Source organism: Dendropsophus ebraccatus, chromosome 5 (genome assembly GCF_027789765.1).
Source record: "Dendropsophus ebraccatus isolate aDenEbr1 chromosome 5, aDenEbr1.pat, whole genome shotgun sequence".
In the NCBI taxonomy this organism is placed as follows: domain Eukaryota; kingdom Metazoa; phylum Chordata; class Amphibia; order Anura; family Hylidae; genus Dendropsophus; species Dendropsophus ebraccatus.
In genome coordinates, this window is record NC_091458.1 from 6,096,524 (window position 1) to 6,117,807 (window position 21,284).

General features: G+C 52.7%; 2 protein-coding genes across 4 annotated transcripts in view; one reads left to right on the plus strand and one right to left on the minus strand.

Annotated features, from left to right (window-relative positions):
- Positions 1–1,436: 1,436 nt before the first annotated feature.
- Positions 1,437–10,453, minus strand: TAF10 (TATA-box binding protein associated factor 10). Its single transcript, XM_069969411.1, has 5 exons — positions 10,192–10,453; positions 3,437–3,594; positions 3,243–3,307; positions 2,100–2,214; positions 1,437–1,790 (listed from the first exon to the last, which is right to left on the minus strand). The coding sequence occupies exons 1-5, from the start codon at positions 10,436–10,438 to the stop codon at positions 1,701–1,703; spliced, it is 675 nt and encodes a 224-aa protein (XP_069825512.1). The 5' UTR covers positions 10,439–10,453; the 3' UTR covers positions 1,437–1,700.
- Positions 10,454–10,505: 52 nt separating this feature from the next.
- Positions 10,506–21,284, plus strand: part of LOC138792220 (neuronal acetylcholine receptor subunit alpha-10-like) — a 77,485-nt gene continuing 66,706 nt past the window's right edge. Inside the window, exon 1 of one of the 3 annotated variants that reach the window (XM_069969375.1) lies at positions 10,506–10,588. Coding sequence is in view for 2 of the 3 variants with exons in the window: in XM_069969374.1 (XP_069825475.1) it covers positions 19,496–19,539 (44 nt within the window). In the remaining variant the exon portion in view is untranslated. Of the gene's footprint in view, positions 10,589–19,439; positions 19,540–21,284 lie in introns of those variants that run through there. The other 2 variants (XM_069969374.1, XM_069969378.1) reach the window with 2 other exon arrangements.

Consider the following 21,284-nt stretch of genomic DNA (forward strand, 5'->3'; position numbering starts at 1 on the left):
TCTATTCCCTCCTTATAACACTGTTATCCTGTGCTCTATTCCCTCCTTATAACGCTGTTATCCTGTGCTCTATTCCCTCCATATAACGCTGTTATCCTGTGCTCTATTCCCTCTGTATCCTGTGCTCTATTCCCTCTGTATAACACTGTTATCCTTTGCTCTATTCCCTCTGTATAACGCTGTTATCCTGTGCTCTATTCCCTCCTTATAACGCTGTTATCCTTTGCTCTATTCCCCTCTGTATAACGCTGTTATCCTGTGCTCTATTCCCTCCATATAACGCTGTTATCCTTTGCTCTATTCCCTCTGTATAACGCTGTTATCCTGTGCTCTATTCCCCTCCCTATAACGCTGTTATCCTGTGCTCTATTCCCCTCTGTATTAACGCTGTTATCCTTTGCTCTATTCCCCTCTGTATAACGCTGTTATCCTGTGCTCTATTCCCCTTATAACGCTGTTATCCTGTGCTCTATTCCCTCTGTATCCTGTGCTCTATTCCCTCTGTATAACACTGTTATCCTTTGCTCTATTCCCTCTGTATAACGCTGTTATCCTGTGCTCTATTCCCTCTGTATAACGCTGTTATCCTGTGCTCTATTCCCTCTGTATAACGCTGTTATCCTGTGCTCTATTCCCCTCCTTATAACGCTGTTATCCTTTGCTCTATTCCCTCTGTATCCTGTGCTCTATTCCCTCTGTATAACACTGTTATCCTTTGCTCTATTCCCTCTGTATAACGCTGTTATCCTGTGCTCTATTCCCTCCTTATAACGCTGTTATCCTTTGCTCTATTCCCCTCTGTATAACGCTGTTATCCTGTGCTCTATTCCCTCCTTATAACGCTGTTATCCTTTGCTCTATTCCCTCTGTATAACGCTGTTATCCTGTGCTCTATTCCCTCTGTATAACGCTGTTATCCTGTGCTCTATTCCCTCCTTATAACGCTGTTATCCTTTGCTCTATTCCCTCTGTATAACGCTGTTATCCTGTGCTCTATTCCCTCCTTATAACGCTGTTATCCTGTGCTCTATTCCCTCCTTATAACGCTGTTATCCTGTGCTCTATTCCATCCTTATAACGGTTATCCTGTGCTCTATTCCCCTCCTTATAACGCTGTTATCCTGTGCTCTATTCCCCTCCTTATAACCAGGGAAGGCTGTTTCGAGCTATTTCAATGTATCTGTCCATTTTGCCAGCTGCACCCTCACACAGGGGGAGCCGCACAGCTGGGTTACAGCAGGTGATGTAATAAACCAGTGACGGTAAACGCGTCTTATCTGTGTCCTCCGCATATATCAGTCTGGTCAGATGGATCCGTAACCCTCACCATGGCCGCTTTTACAATGTGTACAGATGGACTGTCAGGTATCCCAGGGGAGAGCAGGGAATGCTGAGAGATTTCAGCTCTGAAGCTGAATAAAAGCCATGGCAAGAGGTTTATGAAAAACAAGTATATTTCTCCATTTACATCCACTACAGACACACAAACCCTGCAAGGCTATATACAGCGCAGCTCCCCTGCTAACCATGGTGGTCCGGAGCGGAAATGTAGCACAGACCTCAGAGGAGGAAGCGGCTCCCCAGTACAGTCAGCTCTCAGGTGGGGGTGACACAGACCTCCCCCCTCACACATGTATCCAGGCGGCTGCAGCGAGGAGGCAGCCAGGTCAGCACAGTCATCCGGAGTCCACTCCCCGACACTAGGTGAAGTAATGCGGCTTCTTCACGTTGACGCCATATTCTGCCAGGGCCGGAGTCAGATCCTCCATGGTCAGCGTGTACTTCTTATCCTGCGGGGGCGGCACAGTTATTACACCGCACAGATTCACTGTGTATAATATCCAACCTATGTAACCCCGCACAGGACTGACTGCTCACAGCTGAGGGTCTGTAACACTGAGACCCGGTATAGATGATCTAAACCTGCACTGACACAATGTAACAAACTCTCAGCACTGGACAGTCCCTGAATGTGAACAGGAATGAGCTTCATCTGCTATCAGTACGTCAGGGGTGGGACCCCAGAGATCAGCTGCTGATCCCCAATCCTTTACACAGGAAAAGGTGACCAGAACCCCCCCATGTGGAGGAGGACTCACCTTGCTCTTGCTGCGGGAGCTCCCAGAGGCCGTCCCCTTCATCTTGCAGTGCTGCAGAGCGTCATTCGCAATGTCTGATATAAATTTCTGAGCAGCCAGAGAGATGAGACGAATTCTGAGGAGAGAAGCGAGAAGTCAGCGACATCCAGGATCGGACTACTTACAGAGGGTCAGGCATAAAGGTTTCCATCATGTTCCCCTTTCCCTTCTTCCTCCTGTAACATATATAAAGGTTTCCATCACCCCTCCCTTTCCCTTCTTCCTCCTGTAACATATATAAAGGTTTCCATCATGTCCTCCCTTTCCCTTCTTCCTCCTGTAACATATATAAAGGTTTCCATCATGTCCTTTCCCTTCTTCCTCCTGTAACATATATAAAGGTTTCCATCATGTCCCCCCTTTCCCTTCTTCCTCCTGTAACATATATAAAGGTTTCCATCATGTCCCTCCTTTCCCTTCTTCCTTCTGTAACATATATAAAGGTTTCCATCATGTCCCTCCTTTCCCTTCTTCCTCCTGTAACATATATAAAGGTTTCCATCATGTCCTCCCTTTCCCTTCTTCCCTCCTGTAACATATATAAAGGTTTCCATCATGTCCCCCCTTTCCCTTCTTCCTCCTGTAACATATATAAAGGTTTCCATCATGTTCCCCTTTCCCTTCTTCCTCCTGTAACATATATAAAGGTTTCCATCATGTCCCCCTTTCCCTTCTTCCTCCTGTAACATATATAAAGGTTTCCATCACCCCTCCCTTTCCCTTCTTCCTCCGGTAACATATATAAAGGTTTCCATCATGTCCTCCCTTTCCCTTCTTCCTCCTGTAACATATATAAAGGTTTCCATCATGTCCTCCCTTTCCCTTCTTCCTCCTGTAACATATATAAAGGTTTCCATCATGTCCCCCTTTCCCTTCTTCCTCCTGTAACATATATAAAGGTTTCCATCACCCCTCCCTTTCCCTTCTTCCTCCTGTAACATATATAAAGGTTTCCATCATGTCCTCCCTTTCCCTTCTTCCTCCTGTAACATATATAAAGGTTTCCATCATGTCCCCCCTTTCCCTTCTTCCTCCTGTAACATACATAAAGGTTTCCATCATGTCCCTCCTTTCCCTTCTTCCTCCACTGACATCTGTACTCACATTCTGGGGTCAGAGGCCTCAAATCCGGCCCGATTCAGATAATATCCAGTGACTGCATCGGGAATCTGTCAAGGCAGAAGTTAAAATAATGTGACTTTTGGGGCACCAAGATATGTGTGTGTGTGGATGAGAGATGAGAAAACCAAAGCCGTGGCCTATTGGTGGCCTCCTGTACAGGATATGGGGTCACTTACAGTCGGTGTATAATCCTCCAGCTGCATCAGGAAATCCACCAGGGGGGTGCTGGAGATGACCGGCTTTATGTCTCCATTGGTGACGCCGGGCGGCAGGTACACCCCATTAGAGAGGGAGCTCTCAGCCGGAGCCGTGGCCGAGGCTGCAGACACTGGAACTGCGGGAACAGACACATTTATAACAGCAATGTATAGAAATACACTGTATACTCACTGCCACCCCACACCACAACAACAGCACCCAGACCAGCATACATCACAGGTATTATACTCCAGAGCTGCACTCACTATTCTGCTGGTGGGGTCACTGTGTACATACATTACATTACTGATCCTGTATTATACTCCAGAGCTGCACTCACTATTCTGCTGCTGGGGTCGCTGTGTACATACATTACTGATCCTGTATTATACCCCAGAGCTGCACTCACTATTCTGCTGGTGGGGTCACTGTGTACATACATTACTGATCCTGAGTTACATCCTGTATTATACCCGAGAGCTGCACTCACTATTCTGCTGGTGGGGTCACTGTGTACATACATTACTGATCCTGAGTTACATCCTGTATTATACCCCAGAGCTGCACTCACTATTCTGCTGGTGGGGTCACTGTGTACATACATTACTGATCCTGAGTTCCATCCTGTATTATACCCCAGAGCTGCACTCACTATTCTGCTGGTGGGGTCACTGTGTACATACATTACATTACTGATCCTGTATTATACCCCAGAGCTGCACTCACTATTCTGCTGGTAGGGTCACTGCGTACATACATTACTGATCTTGACTTACATCCTGTAATATACCCCAGAGCTGCACTCACTATTCTGCTGGTGGGGTCACTGTGTACATACATTACATTACTGATCCTGTATTATACTGCAGAGCTGCACTCACTATTCTGCTGGTGGGGTCACTTTGTACATGCATTACTGATCCTGACTTACATCCGGTATTATACTCCAGAGCCGCACTCACTATCCTGCTGGTGGGGTCACTGTGTACATACATTACTGATCTTGACTTACATCCTGTAATATACCCCAGAGCTGCACTCACTATTCTGCTGGTGGGGTCACTGTGTACATACATTACATTACTGATCCTGTATTATACTGCAGAGCTGCACTCACTATTCTGCTGGTGGGGTCACTTTGTACATGCATTACTGATCCTGACTTACATCCGGTATTATACTCCAGAGCCGCACTCACTATCCTGCTGGTGGGGTCACTGTGTACATACATTACATTCCTGATCCTGAGTTACATCCTGTATTATACTCCAGAGCTGCACTCACTATTCTGCTGGTGGGGTCACTGTGTACATACATTACATTACTGATCCTGAGTTACATCCTGTATTCTACTCCAGAGCTGCACTCACTATTCTGCTGGTGGGGTCACTGTGTACATACATTACATTACTGATCCTGAGTTACATCCTGTAGATCTTTTATTTAAAAATATAAAACATAACAAACCAATAATATAAATAACATAACTGTACAATATATACAAGTGCATAAGCATATTGGCTGGTCCAGCCTCACACTCACCAAACGCACCGCTGTATTATCCCTCACACGTGCAAACTAGATTTTCCCACAAACACCACAATAATAACACTATGAAACTTAAAGGGAACCTGTCACCCCCCGTGCCGGGGTGACAGGCTCCCGACCCCCCGTTAGAGCCCCCTATACTCACCTAATCCCGCCGGGTCCCGCTTCTGGATCCGGTCGGGTGATGAAGATCTCGGCCGCTGCAGCCCGGCGCGCGCGCTGAGAGATTAGTCCAACGCTCATAGAGAATGACGGAGCGCTGGACTCTCCTGTCATTCTCTATGAGCGTTGGACTCATCTCTCAGCGCGCGCGCCGGGCTGCAGCGGCCGAGATCTTCATCACCCGACCGGATCCAGAAGCGGGACCCGGCGGGATTAGGTGAGTATAGGGGGCTCTAACGGGGGGTCGGGAGCCTGTCACCCCGACACGGTGGGTGACAGGTTCCCTTTAACTAATAATAACTAACATAACTATACACTACACTAACCCCCTGGTCCGGTTGCGTTCCACAAAACTAAATAAATGCACAAATAAATACATAAATGAATATACATAGAGCCCTACACCAAACACCAAAACATTTTTATAATTTATTTATTTTTTTGGGGGCCCTGAGCTGGTCCGGCATCCCATGCCCCCAGTACATGATAACAGACGTCCATGAACCAGCCCAGGATTTTCTGTTTATACCAAAGTCCCCAGAAACCCCCTCCCCCCATATAACCCACCACCCAACCTAACACTAAACCCCAACCCTAGGTGGAGACAAACTATGCAAACTATATATACAAATAAACACACTAATATACACACTAATAATACACAAACATACACAGCAAACCATAGTGGGGCTTCTCAGCCCCACACACAGCCTGAAAGCCCAAGTTCAGTACCTGCAAGCCCTATATTCCTATACAGCTACAGCACAAAAGACTAAGGTGCCAGCATCAGCCGCCACCAGGAGAGGAGACGCAGGCTAAGGAACCTTATAGGCAGAGCCCCTCCAAAGACAAGAGGCCCTACCAGCCCCCAGCCTCTCGTACTCCAGAGAGCGCACCTTCACCAGGTCACCGAGTGTGCCCCTAACCACCTCATCCACAGGGGGCGCTGTGCCCCTAACCACCTCATCCACAGGGGGCGCTGTGCCCCTAACCACCTCATCCACAGGGGGCGCTGTGCCCCTAACCACCTCATCCACAGGGGGCGCTGTGCCCCTAACCACCTCATCCACAGGGGGCGCTGTGCCCCTAACCACCTCATCCACAGGGGGCGCTGTGCCCCTAACCACCTCATCCACAGGGAGGATTTTACGCTGCGTCGATACTAAACACCGTGCACTCCACGTGTGGTACCTGACCACTATGCTGACTAGGAATAAAGTGCTCCGGTCCCAGCCACCAAGGTTTCTGAATGCTCCATAGGCCCATTCCGCATAGGAGAGGCGGGCCAACCTGGGCCACCCGATGGAAGCGCCCACCCTGTTGTAAACCTCTGTATTGAAGGGACAATGAAGCAGAAAATGCTCCATGCTTTCCAGCATGCCTCCACACTCCTCCCGGGGACATCCCCGATCCTCAGAGCTCCTGTACACTCCTCCCGGGGACATCCCCGATCCTCAGAGCTCCTGCACACTCCTCCCGGGGACATCCCCGATCCTCAGACCTCCTGTACACTCCTCCCGGGGACATCCCCGATCCTCAGAGCTCCTGCACACTCCTCCCGGGGACATCCCCGATCCTCAGAGCTCCTGCACACTCCTCCCGGGGACATCCCCGATCCTCAGAGCTCCTGCACACTCCTCCCGGGGACATCCCCGATCCTCAGAGCTCCTGCACACTCCTCCCGGGGACATCCCCGATCCTCAGAGCTCCTGCACTTCAGATTGTCCCTCACATACAGTTTCCCATGGAAGCAGCGCCAAGCCAAGTCCCAAAACTTCAAGGGGATCCTGATGGAATTCAATAGGCCCAAACCAACCTCCAGATCCCGGCTTGGGCAATCCTTGAGCGCCATCTGTTTTTGGAAATGGGACGACAGGACCCTATTGTCAAGGAATTTCCTCGACAGAGTCCTAATCTCTCACATCCCCAAACCCCACCGACGAATGACCTTCAGAACCAGGGTAGCATAAGCCGGAAGATGCCCGTGTTGGTGTGCGGAGATCCTTCACTTGCCCTCCTGTCTCCCATTCCTGGAAGAAAGGCCGAAACCATCCCCTACAGGAGAATACCCACGGAGGAGCCCTCTCTTTCCAGAGGTTTGCAATGTTGGTCTTAAGAAAGGTATTCACCAGGAACACCACGGGGTTGACCATACACAACCCCCCTTGTCTCCTCGTACGGTAAGTAATGACCATACACAACCCCCCTTGTCTCCTCGTACGGTAAGTAATGACCATACACAACCCCCCTTGTCTCCTCGTACGGTAAGTAATGACCATACACAACCCCCCTTGTCTCCTCGTACGGTAAGTAATGACCATACACAACCCCCCTTGTCTCCTCGTACGGTAAGTAATGACCATACACAACCCCCCTTGTCTCCTCGTACGGTAAGTAATGACCATACACAACCCTCCTTGTCTCCTCGTACGGTAAGTAATGACCATACACAACCCCCCTTGTCTCCTCGTACGGTAAGTAATAACCATACACAACCCCCCTTGTCTCCTCGTACGGTAAGTAACCTCCCTCTTGACTAGGTTCAGTCTATTCCCCCATAACAGCTGGAAGAACACACTGTAGACCCGAGTCCAGAGCGGTTCTGGCAAAATGCAAACACTGCCCAGATATATCAGCAAAGGGAGCAGGAAGGTTTTGATCAGGTTAACCCTTTCCCTGAGGGTCAAAGACCAACCCTTCCACTGATCCACCTTCTGAGCGGCGATCTTGAGCCTGCTGTCCCAGTTTTGTTTGGGGTAATCCCCTTGGCCAAATTCGATGCCGAGAACTTTTGCAGACTCCTGGGGCTCTGGAAGGGTGTCCGGGAGATGAAATCCAGGATCTCCACCTCCCAGCCAGAGACTCTCACACTTATCCTGGTTGATCTTGGACCCAGATGCCTCTTAGTAGCGCTCCACCTCTGACATCACACACTGCACCTCCTCTTGCGAGGAGACGAATATGGTGACATCATCGGCGTACGCTACCACCCTCAGAGTGGAATCCGGCACCGCAGGGTCCATTCTCACCCCCGCCAACGGTTACATCCTGTATTATACCCCAGAGCTGCACTCACTATTCTGCTGGTGGGGTCACTGTGTACATACATTACATTACTGATCCTGTATTATACCCCAGAGCTGCACTCACTATTCTGCTGGTGGGGTCACTGTGTACATACATTACATTACTGATCCTGTATTATACCCCAGAGCTGCACTCACTATTCTGCTGGTGGGGTCACTGTGTACATACATTACATTACTGATCCTGTATTATACCCCAGAGCTGCACTCACTATTCTGCTGGTGGGGTCACTGTGTACACACATTACATTACTGATCCTGTACTATACCCCAGAGCTGCACTCACTATTCTGCTGGTGGGGTCACTCTGTACATACATTACTGATCCTCAGTTACATCCTGTATTATACCCCAGAGCTGCACTCACTATTCTGCTGGTGGGGTCACTGTGTACATACATTACTGATCCTGAGTTACATCCTGTATTATACCCCAGAGCTGCACTCACTATTCTGCTGGTGGGGTCACTGTGTACATACATTACTGATCCTGAGTTACATCCTGTATTATACCCCAGAGCTGCACTCACTATTCTGCTGGTGAGGTCACTGTGTACATACATTACTGATCCTGAGTTACATCCTGTATTATACCCCAGAGCTGCACTCACTATTCTGCTGGTGGGGTCACTGTGTACATACATTACATTACTGATCCTGTATTATACCCCAGAGCTGCACTCACTATTCTGCTGGTGGGGTCACTGTGTACATACATTACTGATCTTGTATTATACCCCAGAGCTGCACTCACTATTCTGCTGGTGGGGTCACTGTGTACATACATTACTGATCTTGTATTATACCCCAGAGCTGCACTCACTATTCTGCTGGTGCGGTCACTGTGTACATGCATTACATTACTGATCCTGTATTATACCCCAGAGCTGCACTCACTATTCTGCTGGTGGGGTCACTGTGTACATACATTACATTACTGATCCTGTATTATACCCCAGAGCTGCACTCACTATTCTGCTGGTGCGGTCACTGTGTACATACATTACATTACTGATCCTGTATTATACTCCAGAGCTGCACTCACTATTCTGCTGGTGGGGTCACTGTGTACATACATTACATTACTGATCCTGTATTATACCCCAGAGCTGCACTCACTATTCTGCTGGTGGGGTCACTGTGTACATACATTACATTACTGATCCTGTATTATACCCCAGAGCTGCACTCACTATTCTGCTGGTGCGGTCACTGTGTACATACATTACATTACTGATCCTGTATTATACCCCAGAGCTGCACTCACTATTCTGCTGGTGCGGTCACTGTGTACATACATTACATTACTGATCCTGTATTATACCCCAGAGCTGCACTCACTATTCTGCTGGTGGGGTCACTGTGTACATACATTACATTACTGATCCTGTATTATACCCCAGAGCTGCACTCACTATTCTGCTGGTGGGGTCACTGTGTACATACATTACATTACTGATCCTGTATTATACCCCAGAGCTGCACTCACTATTCTGCTGGTGCGGTCACTGTGTACATACATTACATTACTGATCCTGTATTATACCCCAGAGCTGCACTCACTATTCTGCTGGTGCGGTCACTGTGTACATACATTACATTACTGATCCTGAGTTACATTCTGTATTATACCCCAGAGCTGCACTCACTATTCTGCTGGTGGAGTCACTGTGTACATACATTACATTACTGATCCTGAGTTACATCCTGTATTATACTCCAGAGCTGCACTCACTATTCTGCTGGTGGAGTCACTGTGTACATACATTACATTACTGATCCTGTATTATACCCCAGAGCTGCACTCACTATTCTGCTGGTGCGGTCACTGTGTACATACATTACATTACTGATCCTGTATTATACCCCAGAGCTGCACTCACTATTCTGCTCTCCCCTCACACCATATCTCCGTCCCTCTCCCGCCGTCAGTCTCACCGCTCGCCCGCCGCTCTCCTGGGTCTCTCCCGGGCAGGCCGGCTCCGGCGGCTGCGGTAGGGACGGGCCCCGGTTTGGGGATGATGTTGGCCGGGCTCGGTTTGTTCTCGGTTACAGCCCCGAGCGGCGCCGGTTGTCCTGACACCGGAGACTCCTGGACTGACTCCGTCGCGCTCATCTTCTCACTGTCAACTTCCGGCCTAGAGCGGAAATTCCCTTCGCTGGTGTTGAAGACGCGTGACGTCATGACGTTAATCACTCTAGGGAAAGTTTCCCATTGCTGCCAATGACGTTACGTAAGGCGGCCATCTTGCTACACCCGGAAGAGGTGGCGCTGTCTGCATCTCTATAGAGTTCCAGTGATTGCAGAGGAGACGGCTGCTCGTGCTGCACCCAGGTAACGGTGGCTGCCCGGTTATAGCGCTGTCCGCCCCTCTGCCCTCAGTATATCATGCTGTCCGCCCCTCTGCCCTCAGTATATCAGGCTGTCCGCTCCTCTGCCCTCAGTATATCAGGCTGTCCCCCCCTCTGCCCTCAGTATATCATGCTGTCCCCCCCTCTGCCCTCAGTATATCAGACTGTCCGCCCCTCTGCCCTCAGTATATCAGGCTGTCCGCCCCTCTGCCCTCAGTATATCATTCTGTCCGCCCCTCTGCCCTCAGTATATCAGGCTGTCCGCCCCTCTGCCCTCAGTATATCAGGCTGTCCGCCCCTCGTCCCTCAGTATATCAGGCTGTCCGCCCCTCTGCCCTCAGTATATCAGGCTGTCCGCTCCTCTGCCCTCAGTATATCATTCTGTCCGCCCCTCTGCCCTCAGTATATCAGGCTGTCCGCCCCTCTGCCCTCAGTATATCATTCTGTCCGCCCCTCTGCCCTCAGTATATCATTCTGTCCGCCCCTCTGCCCTCAGTATATCATTCTGTCCGCCCCTCTGCCCTCAGTATATCAGGCTGTCCGCCCCTCTGCCCTCAGTATATCAGGCTGTCCGCCCCTCTGCCCTCAGTATATCATTCTGTCCGCCCCTCTGCCCTCAGTATATCAGGCTGTCCGCCCCTCTGCCCTCAGTATATCAGGCTGTCCGCCCCTCTGCCCTCAGTATATCAGGCTGTCCGCCCCTCTGCCCTCAGTATATCAGGCTGTCCCCCCCTCTGCCCTCAGTATATCATTCTGTCCCCCCCCTCTGCCCTCAGTATATCAGGCTGTCCGCCCCTCTGCCCTCAGTATATCATTCTGTCCGCCCCTCTGCCCTCAGTATATCAGGCTGTCCCCCCCTCTGCCCTCAGTATATCAGGCTGTCCGCCCCTCTGCCCTCAGTATATCAGACTGTCCCCCCCCTCTGCCCTCAGTATATCAGGCTGTCCCCCCCTCTGCCCTCAGTATATCAGGCTGTCCGCCCCTCTGCCCTCAGTATATCATTCTGTCCGCCCCTCTGCCCTCAGTATATCAGGCTGTCCGCCCCTCTGCCCTCAGTATATCATTCTGTCCGCCCCTCTGCCCTCAGTATATCAGGCTGTCCCCCCCTCTGCCCTCAGTATATCAGGCTGTCCGCCCCTCTGCCCTCAGTATATCATTCTGTCCGCCCCTCTGCCCTCAGTATATCATTCTGTCCCCCCCCTCTGCCCTCAGTATATCAGGCTGTCCGCCCCTCTGCCCTCAGTATATCATTCTGTCCGCCCCTCTGCCCTCAGTATATCATTCTGTCCGCCCCTCTGCCCTCAGTATATCAGGCTGTCCCCCCCTCTGCCCTCAGTATATCATGCTGTCCGCCCCTCTGCCCTCAGTATATCAGGCTGTCCCCCCCTCTGCCCTCAGTATATCAGGCTGTCCGCCCCTCTGCCCTCAGTATATCATTCTGTCCGCCCCTCTGCCCTCAGTATATCATTCTGTCCGCCCCTCTGCCCTCAGTATATCAGGCTGTCCCCCCCCTCTGCCCTCAGTATATCATGCTGTCCGCCCCTCTGCCCTCAGTATATCAGGCTGTCCGCCCCTCTGCCCTCAGTATATCAGGCTGTCCGCCCCTCTGCCCTCAGTATATCAGGCTGTCCGCCCCTCTGCCCTCAGTATATCATTCTGTCCGCCCCTCTGCCCTCAGTATATCAGGCTGTCCCCCCCTCTGCCCTCAGTATATCAGCTGTCCGCCCCTCTGCCCTCAGTATATCAGGCTGTCCGCCCCTCTGCCCTCAGTATATCAGGCTGTCCGCCCCTCTGCCCTCAGTATATCATTCTGTCCGCCCCTCTGCCCTCAGTATATCAGGCTGTCCCCCCCCTCTGCCCTCAGTATATCATTCTGTCCCCCCTCTGCCCTCAGTATATCATTCTGTCCCCCCCCTCTGCCCTCAGTATATCAGGCTGTCCCCCCCTCTGCCCTCAGTATATCAGGCTGTCCGCCCCTCTGCCCTCAGTATATCAGGTTGTCCGCCCCTCTGCCCTCAGTATATCAGGCTGTCCGCCCCTCTGCCCTCAGTATATCAGGCTGTCCGCCCCCTCTGCCCTCAGTATATCAGGCTGTCCCCCCCTCTGCCCTCAGTATATCAGGCTGTCCGCCCCTCTGCCCTCAGTATATCAGGCTGTCCGCCCCTCTGCCCTCAGTATATCATTCTGTCCCCCCTCTGCCCTCAGTATATCAGGCTGTCTGCCCCTCTGCCCTCAGTATATCATTCTGTCCGCCCCTCTGCCCTCAGTATATCAGGCTGTCCGCCCCTCTGCCCTCAGTATATCATGCTGTCCGCCCCTCTGCCCTCAGTATATCAGGCTGTCCGCCCCTCTGCCCTCAGTATATCAGGCTGTCCGCCCCTCTGCCCTCAGTATATCATTCTGTCCGCCCCTCTGCCCTCAGTATATCAGACTGTCCGCCCCTCTGCCCTCAGTATATCATTCTGTCCGCCCCTCTGCCCTCAGTATATCAGTCTGTCCGCCCCTCTGCCCTCAGTATATCAGGCTGTCCCCCCCTCTGCCCTCAGTATATCAGGCTGTCCGCCCCTCTGCCCTCAGTATATCAGACTGTCCGCCCCTCTGCCCTCAGTATATCAGGCTGTCCGCCCCTCTGCCCTCAGTATATCAGGCTGTCCGCCCCTCTGCCCTCAGTATATCAGGCTGTCCGCCCCTCTGCCCCTCAGTATATCAGGCTGTCCGCCCCTCTGCCCTCAGTATATCATTCTGATCCCGCCCCTCTGCCCTCAGTATATCAGGCTGTCCGCCCCTCTGCCCTCAGTATATCAGGCTGTCGCCCCTCTGCCCTCCAGTATATCAGGCTGTCCGCCCCTCTGCCCTCAGTATATCATTCTGTCCGCCCCCTCTGCCCTCAGTATATCATTCCTGTCCCCCCCTCTGCCCTCAGTATATCATTCTGTCCGCCCCTCTGCCCTCAGTATATCAGGCTGTCCGCACCTCTGCCCTCAGTATAATATTCTGTCCGCCCCCCTGCCCTCAGTAGATCAGGCTGTCCGCCCCTCTGCCCTCAGTATACTCGGCTGTCCGCCCCTCTGCCCTCAGTATATCAGGCTGTCCGCCCTCTGCCCTCAGTATATCAGGCTGTCCGCGACCCTCTGACCCTCAGTATATCATGGCTGTCCGCCCCTCTGCCCTCAGTATATCAGGCTGTCCGCCCCTCTGCCCTCAGTATATCAGGCTGTCCCCCCCTCTGCCCTCAGTATATCATTCTGTCCGCCCCTCTGCCCTCAGTATATCAGGCTGTCCGCCCCTCTGCCCTCAGTATATCAGGCTGTCCCCCCCTCTGCCCTCAGTATATCAGGCTGTCCGCCCCTCTGCCCTCAGTATATCATTCTGTCCGCCCCTCTGCCCTCAGTATATCAGGCTGTCCGCCCCTCTGCCCTCAGTATATCATTCTGTCCGCCCCTCTGCCCTCAGTATATCAGGCTGTCCGCCCCTCTGCCCTCAGTATATCAGGCTGTCCGCCCCTCTGCCCTCAGTATATCAGGCTGTCCGCCCCTCTGCCCTCAGTATATCAGGCTGTCCGCCCCTCTGCCCTCAGTATATCAGGCTGTCCGCCCCTCTGCCCTCAGTATATCAGGCTGTCCGCCCCTCTGCCCTCAGTATATCAGGCTGTCCGCCCCTCTGCCCTCAGTATATCAGGCTGTCCCCCCCTCGCCCCTCAGTATATCAGTCTGTCCGCCCCGCCTGCCCTCAGTATATCAGGCTGTCCGCCCCTCTGCCCTCAGTATATCATTCTGTACGCCCCTCTGCCCTCAGTATATCAGGCTCGTCCACCCCTCTCGCCCTCAGTATATCAGGCTGTCCGCCCCTCTTCCTCAGTATATCAAGCACTGTCACCCCCCTCTGCCCGTCAGTATATCAGCGCTTGTCCCCCCCTTCTGCCCCTCAGTATAACTACAGGCTGTCCGGCCCCTCTATGCCCTCAGTTATATCCAGGCTGTACCGCCCCTCTGCCCTCAGTACTATCATTCTGTAACGCCCCTTCTGCCCTCCAGTATATCAGGCCTGTCCTGTCCCCTCTCGCCCTCAGTACTATCATTCTGTCCGCCCCTCTGCCCTCAGTCATATTCAGGGCTGTACCCCCCTCTGCCCCTCGTATATCAGGCTGTCCGCCCCCTCTGCCCTCAGTATCTCACATTCTGTGCCGCCCCTCTGCCCTCAGTATATCATTCTGTCCGCCCTCTGCCCTCAGTATATCAGGCTGTCCGCCCCTCTGCCCCTCAGTATATCATTCTGGTCCGCCCCTCTGCCCTCAGTATATCAGGCTGTCCGCCCCTCTGCCCTCAGTATATCAGGCTGTCCGCCCCTCTGCCCTCAGTATATCAGGCTGTCCGCCCCTCTGCCCTCAGTATATCAGGCTGTCCCCCCTCTGCCCTCAGTATATCATGCTGTCCGCCCCTCTGCCCTCAGTATATCATGCTGTCCGCCCCTCTGCCCTCAGTATATCATTCTGTCCGCCCCTCGCCCTCAGTATATCAGGCTGTCCCCCCCCTACTGCCCTCAGGTATATCATGCTGTCCGCCCCTCTGCCCTCAGTATATCAGGCTGTCCGCCCCCTCTGCCCTCAGTATATCAGGCTGTCCGCCCCTCTGCCCTCAGTATATCAGGCTGCCGCCCCTCTGCCCTCAGTATATCAATTCTGTCCGCCCCTCTGCCCTCAAGTATATCCAGCACGCCTGTCCGCCCCTCTGCCACTCACAGTATAATGCAGGCTGTACGCCCCCTCCTGCCCTCAGTATATCACGGCTGTCCCGCCCCTCTGCCCCTCAGTAGTATCGGCTGTCCGCCCACACTCTGACCCTCAGTATATCATTCTGTCCGCCTCCTCTGCCCCTCAGTATATCCGGCTGTCCCCCACCTCCCCCCGCCCACCCTCTTCCTCTAAGTATATCAGGCTGCCAGCCCCTCTGCCCTCAGATACTATCAGGCTGTCCCCCCCTCTGCCCTCAGTATATCAGGCTGTCCCCCCCTCTGACCCTCAGTCTATCATTCTGCTCCGCCCCTCTGCCCTCAGTATATCAAGACACTGCTCCGCCCCCTCTGCCCCTCAGTATATCAGGCTGTCCACACCCTCTTGCCACTCAGTATATCAGGCATCTGTCCCCCCTCCTGCCCTCAGTATATCATTCTGTACCCCCCCTCTGCCCTCAGTATATCAGGCTGTCCCCCCTCTGCCCTCAGGATATCAGGCCTTGTCCGCCCCGTCTGCCCTCAGTATATCAGGCTGATTCCGCCCCTCTGCCCTCAGTATATCAGGCTGTCCGCCCCTCTGCCCTCAGTATATCAGGCTGTCCGCCCCTCTGCCCTCAGTATATCAGGCTGTCCCCCCCTCTGCCCTCAGTATATCAGGCTGTCCGCCCCTCTGCCCTCAGTATATCAGGCTGTCCGCCCCTCTGCCCTCAGTATATCATTCTGTCCCCCCTCTGCCCTCAGTATATCAGGCTGTCTGCCCCTCTGCCCTCAGTATATCATTCTGTCCGCCCCTCTGCCCTCAGTATATCAGGCTGTCCGCCCCTCTGCCCTCAGTATATCATTCTGTCCGCCCCTCTGCCCTCAGTATATCAGGCTGTCCGCCCCTCTGCCCTCAGTATATCATTCTGTCCGCCCCTCTGCCCTCAGTATATCATTCTGTCCGCCCCTCTGCCCTCAGTATATCATTCTGTCCGCCCCTCTGCCCTCAGTATATCAGGCTGTCCGCCCCTCTGCCCTCAGTATATCATTCTGTCCGCCCCTCTGCCCTCAGTATATCAGGCTGTCCGCCCCTCTGCCCTCAGTATATCAGGCTGTCCGCCCCTCTGCCCTCAGTATATCATGCTGTCCGCCCCTCTGCCCTCAGTATATCAGGCTGTCCGCCCCTCTGCCCTCAGTATATCATGCTGTCCGCCCCTCTGCCCTCAGTATATCATGCTGTCCGCCCCTCTGCCCTCAGTATATCAGGCTGTCCGCCCCTCTGCCCTCAGTATATCATTCTGTCCGCCCCTCTGCCCTCAGTATATCAGGCTGTCCGCCCCTCTGCCCTCAGTATATCAGGCTGTCCGCCCCTCTGCCCTCAGTATATCAGGCTGTCCGCCCCTCTGCCCTCAGTATATCATTCTGTCCGCCCCTCTGCCCTCAGTATATCATTCTGTCCCCCCCTCTGCCCTCAGTATATCAGGCTGTCCGCCCCTCTGCCCTCAGTATATCAGGCTGTCCCCCCCTCTGCCCTCAGTATATCAGGCTGTCCGCCCCTCTGCCCTCAGTATATCAGGCTGTCCGCCCCTCTGCCCTCAGTATATCATTCTGTCCCCCCCTCTGCCCTCAGTATATCATTCTGTCCGCCCCTCTGCCCTCAGTATATCATGCTGTCCGCCCCTCTGCCCTCAGTATATCAGGCTGTCCGCCCCTCTGCCCTCAGTATATCAGGCTGTCCGCCCCTCTGCCCTCAGTATATCATTCTGTCCGCCCCTCTGCCCTCAGTATATCAGGCTGTCCGCCCCTCTGCCCTCAGTATATCAGGCTGTCCGCCCCTCTGCCCTCAGTATATCAGGCTGTCCGCCCCTCTGCCCTCAGTATATCATTCTGTCCCCCCCTCTGCCCTCAGTATATCATTCTGTCCGCCCCTCTGCCCTCAGTATATCAGGCTGTCCGCCCCTCTGCCCTCAGTATATCAGGCTGTCCGCCCCTCTGCCCTCAGTATATCAGGCTGTCCGCCCCTCTGCCCTCAGTATATCAGACTGTCCGCCCCTCTGCCCTCAGTATATCATTCTGTCCGCCCCTCTGCCCTCAGTATATATCATGCTGTCCGGCCCCTCGTCCCTCAGTATATCATGCTGTCCCCCCCTCTGCCCTCAGTATATCATTCTGTCCGCCCCCTCTGCCTCAGTATATCATGCTGTCCGCCCCTCTGCCCTCAGTATATCAGGCTGTCCGCCCCTCTGCCCTCAGTATATCAGGCTGTCCGCCCTCTGCCCTCAGTATATCAGTCTGTCCGCCCCTCTGCCCTCAGTATATCATTCTGTCCGCCCCTCTGCCCTCAGTATATCAGGCCTGTCCGCCCCTCTGCCCTCAGTATATCAGGCTGTCCGCCCCTCTCCCTCAGTATATCAGCGTGTCCGCCCCTCTGCCCTCAGTATATCAGGCTGTCCCCCCCCTCTGCCCTCAGTATATCAGGCTGTCCGCCCCTCTGCCCTCAGTATATCAGGCTGTCCGCCCCTCTTGCCCTCAGTATATCATGCTGTCCTCCCCCTGCTGCCCTCAGTATATCAGGCTGTCCGCCCCTCTGCCCTCAGTATATCATTCTGTCCGCCCCTCTGCCCTCAGTATATCATTCTGTCCCCCCCCTCTGCCCTCAGTATATCATTCTGTCCCCCCCTCTGCCCTCAGTATATCAGGCTGTCCGCCCCTCTGCCCTCAGTATATCAGGCTGTCCGCCCCTCTGCCCTCAGTATATCAGGCTGTCCGCCCCTCTGCCCTCAGTATATCATTCTGTCCGCCCCTCTGCCCTCAGTATATCATTCTGTCCCCCCCTCTGCCCTCAGTATATCATTCTGTCCGCCCCTCTGCCCTCAGTATATCAGGCTGTCCGCCCCTCTGCCCTCAGTATATAATTCTGTCCGCCCCCCTGCCCTCAGTATATCAGGCTGTCCGCCCCTCTGCCCTCAGTATATCAGGCTGTCCGCCCCTCTGCCCTCAGTATATCAGGCTGTCCGCCCCTCTGCCCTCAGTATATCAGGCTGTCCGCCCCTCTGCCCTCAGTATATCAGGCTGTCCGCCCCTCTGCCCTCAGTATATCAGGCTGTCCGCCCCTCTGCCCTCAGTATATCAGGCTGTCCCCCCCTCTGCCCTCAGTATATCATTCTGTCCGCCCCTCTGCCCTCAGTATATCAGGCTGTCCGCCCCTCTGCCCTCAGTATATCATGCTGTCCGCCCCTCTGCCCTCAGTATATCAGGCTGTCCCCCCCTCTGCCCTCAGTATATCAGGCTGTCCGCCCCTCTGCCCTCAGTATATCATTCTGTCCCCCCCTCTGCCCTCAGTATATCATTCTGTCCGCCCCTCTGCCCTCAGTATATCAGGCTGTCCGCCCCTCTGCCCTCAGTATATCAGGCTGTCCCCCCCTCTGCCCTCAGTATATCAGGCTGTCCGCCCCTCTGCCCTCAGTATATCAGGCTGTCCGCCCCTCTGCCCTCAGTATATCAGGCTGTCCCCCCCCTCTGCCCTCAGTATATCAGGCTGTCCGCCCCTCTGCCCTCAGTATATCAGGCTGTCCCCCCCTCTGCCCTCAGTATATCAGGCTGTCCGCCCCTCTGCCCTCAGTATATCAGGCTGTCCGCCCCTCTGCCCTCAGTATATCATGCTGTCCCCCCCTCTGCCCTCAGTATATCAGGCTGTCCGCCTCTCTGCCCTCAGTATATCAGGCTGTCCGCCCCTCTGCCCTCAGTATATGATTCCCCCGGGGTGCAGCAGCCACATTCATCTAATCCTCCATACATTACCCTCACAGTCTCTACACTATTTTCTGCCCCTCTCCCCCATGACTTCCTATCAGCCACCCTGGGGTGCCCCTCTCCATGACCCCCTATCTGCCATCCTGGGGTGCCCCCCTGCCCCCCTCCCCAGGCTTGGTTCCCTCAGTTGCAGTATATATCACACTATAGTATACATATGGCGGTAACACTTATTCATACCGTCAGACTGTTCCCCTCCAGTCATGTGACCCCTGTCTCCTGGGGGGGGGGGGGGGTCAGCGTTCCTGGTTACCTGGACTGCGCTGCATCTTGGACTTTGGTAACAGACAGTTATTACCACCACGTGTAGGAGGAGGGAAAATGCTGCCGCACCGTGACCTCTGACCTCTTCACAGGGTGTATCACCATGTATCTCAGGGCTAAGAACGTCCCCAGGGGTGCCGACCGTTGGTGAGGGTGCAGTATATAGTGATGCCGGGAGTTGTACAGTATATATAGTGCAGGATGCTGGGAGTTGTACAGTATATATATATATATATATATATATATATATATATATATAGTGCGGGATGCTGGGAGTTGTACAGTGTATATATATATATATATATATATATATAATATAGTGCGGGATGCCGGGAGTTGTACTGTATATGTGTGTATATATATATATATATATATATATATATATATATATATATATATATATATATATATATATTATATAGTGTGCGGGATGCTGGGAGTTGTACAGTATATATAGTGCGGGATGCTGGGAGTTGTACAGTATATATTAGTGCGGGATGCTGGGAGTTGTACAGTATATATTAGTGCGGGATGCTGGGAGTTGTACAGTATATATTAGTGCGGGATGCTGGGAGTTGTACAGTATATATTAGTGCGGGATGCTGGGAGTTGTACAGTATATATAGTGCGGGATGCTGGGAGTTGTACAGTATATATATATAGTGCGGGATGCCAGGAGTTGTACAGTATATATATATATATATATAATATATATATATATATATATATATAGTGCGGGATGCTGGGAGTTGTACAGTGTATATATATATATAGTGCGGGATGCCGGGAGTTGTACTGTATATGTGTGTGTATATATATATATATATATATTATATAGTGTGCGGGATGCTGGGAGTTGTACAGTATATATTAGTGCGGGATGCTGGGAGTTGTACAGTATATATAGTGCAGGATGCTGGGAGTTGTACAGTACATATATATATATAGTGTGCGGGATGCTGGGAGTTGTACAGTGTGTGTATATATAGTGTGGGATGCCGGGAGTTGTACTGTATATGTGTGTGTGTATATATATATATATATATTAGTGCGGGATGCTGGGAGTTGTACAGTATATATAGTGCGGGATGCCAGGAGTTGTACAGTATATATATATAGTGTGGGATGCCGGGAGTTGTACAGTATATGTGTGTGTGTGTGTGTGTGTATATATATATATATATATATATATATATATATATACATATACACAGTGGCGGTCTTTGGCACCAAGCACCCCAAGCGATTGCTTGGGGCCCCCAACATCCAGGGGGGCCCCCACGCCCCGTTCTTGTGCTCAAGACCGCTGGACAGGGCCGCTGCCCCGCTCGCTGCTGCCATCTGAACTGTAACTATGAGCACTCGTAATGAGCGCTCATAGTTACATGCAGCAGCACTGACAGGGCGGGAGACATTGGCCCCCTTCCTGTCAGTCACTCTAGTGGCCTCAGGAAAGGTTTTCCCTGCGGTCACAAGTGGCAGCTTTGTCCTTGTGGTGCCAGCGCTCCAGTGACATCACTGGAGTATCGACGCCAGGACAAGGGGAGTGCGGCCTCTTGTGATCGCAGGGAAAACCCTTCCTGCAGCCACAAGAGTGAAGAGAAGAGGAGACGCCCGGACCCAGGTGATAATAAGTGTTTGTTTTATTGTGTTATATACTATATGGAAGGGGGAGCACACAGGGGTCTGTTTAACTGGGGGAGCGCACATCGGGGGTCTAAATAAATGGTGGGAGCACACAGGGGGGCTATATAACAGGGGGAGCACACAGGGGGGCTATAAACTACTGGGGCTTCACAGAGGGGTCTATATACTACTGGGGGCAGCACACAGGGGGTCTATATACTACTTGGGGCAGCAGAATGGGGTCTATATACAACTTGGAGAGCACA